A 1156-nucleotide genomic window follows, 5' to 3' on the forward strand; every position below is an offset into this window, starting at 1 on the left:
CACGGAAATAAAATATAAGGCCTATGTCACTCACTGAAAAAATGATTAAAATCGATCCCGCTGTTTTGATTTATTCATTACTGTCCGTGGCCCGCACGCGTTACATTTGGAGTAAAACAATTCCCCTTTCTTTATACCATGAAGATTTGCTTGCTATTTTTGGAATATCTAAATTCTTACCCTACACATTTTTGCATTTTTACATATTTATTTTATTTTTACAACTTGTTGTCTATTGGATGCATTATAACTTGAGTTTATATTTTGTTGCTCTGACGATGAGGAAGACAAATCTACATTTGCAATTGTAATATTTAAATTTTCATTGAAGGGTTGGGTGCCAAGAGCAACACCTGGTATGCCTTCTATAGTTTGAGAAATGACACAAAGACGCACAATAGTTTCTTCGTTTGGAGTGAGCTGATATTTAGAAAATGGGCCACCTCCTGTTGCTCGACTCTCAATTTTGTTGTGAGCTAATTTTCTTTTGATTTCGCTCTTCCACTCAGTTATAACCTATAGAAATAAGTTTGTTTTAATTGCAGTTTAATTTTGACTGAAATTTACTTACCTTTTTCCACCCGTTTACATCTTTGTGTGGAGGACCTGCAGCATTAAGCGATTCAGTTAATTCCTGCCATAACGATTCTATTGTCGGTTTATTGCGTTTCGTAAACCCTCTTAAGATATCTGGATTTTTTTCCATAAATTCAATTATGATCGTGTTTTGCGTTCTATTCTTATGTTTTCCCCTACAAAAATAAAGTTAATTACTTTGTAAGAATATAATAAATAAATTCCTGAACTTACATTTTCTCAACCGTCTAACAACACACAGAAATATAAAATGCATATTCAAATCTGTTGGCTATTATCTTCTTGTTTTATTTCTGATAGCAAAACCGATAAAATTGGTTTCGATGACACCCAAAACCGATACAAATTCTGTTTCGAACATCAAACCAATAATATCTGAATTCATGACACCTACTGCTTTTTTTGATCGGTTTTAATTCCGATTCCGACAACTATCAGATTCCACAACACCCCCGAATTACATGGAATTCAGTACGGTAATAACGACATGAATTGAAAATACATACATACATATTTACGCCCGAAATTTAATGATGCGAGAGATTCGTACATATGTATG

General features: G+C 33.5%; 1 protein-coding gene across 1 annotated transcript; it reads right to left on the reverse strand.

The window, feature by feature from the left end:
• LOC125777184 (uncharacterized) lies at positions 1-899 on the reverse strand. Its single transcript, XM_049451458.1, has 3 exons — positions 811-899; positions 572-752; positions 1-516 (listed from the first exon to the last, which is right to left on the reverse strand). Coding segments are annotated over exons 1-3 (492 nt in total). The 5' UTR covers positions 813-899; the 3' UTR covers positions 1-207.
• Positions 900-1156: the final 257 nt, after the last annotated feature.

Source organism: Bactrocera dorsalis, chromosome 3, assembly GCF_023373825.1.
Source record: "Bactrocera dorsalis isolate Fly_Bdor chromosome 3, ASM2337382v1, whole genome shotgun sequence".
In the NCBI taxonomy this organism is placed as follows: domain Eukaryota; kingdom Metazoa; phylum Arthropoda; class Insecta; order Diptera; family Tephritidae; genus Bactrocera; species Bactrocera dorsalis.

Coding starts and splice junctions, on each gene's coding strand:
- LOC125777184 (XM_049451458.1), bottom strand. Junction 517..571: donor ATGTAAACGGGTGGAAAAAG/GTAAGTAAATTT, acceptor TTATTTCTATAG/GTTATAACTGAGTGGAAGAG.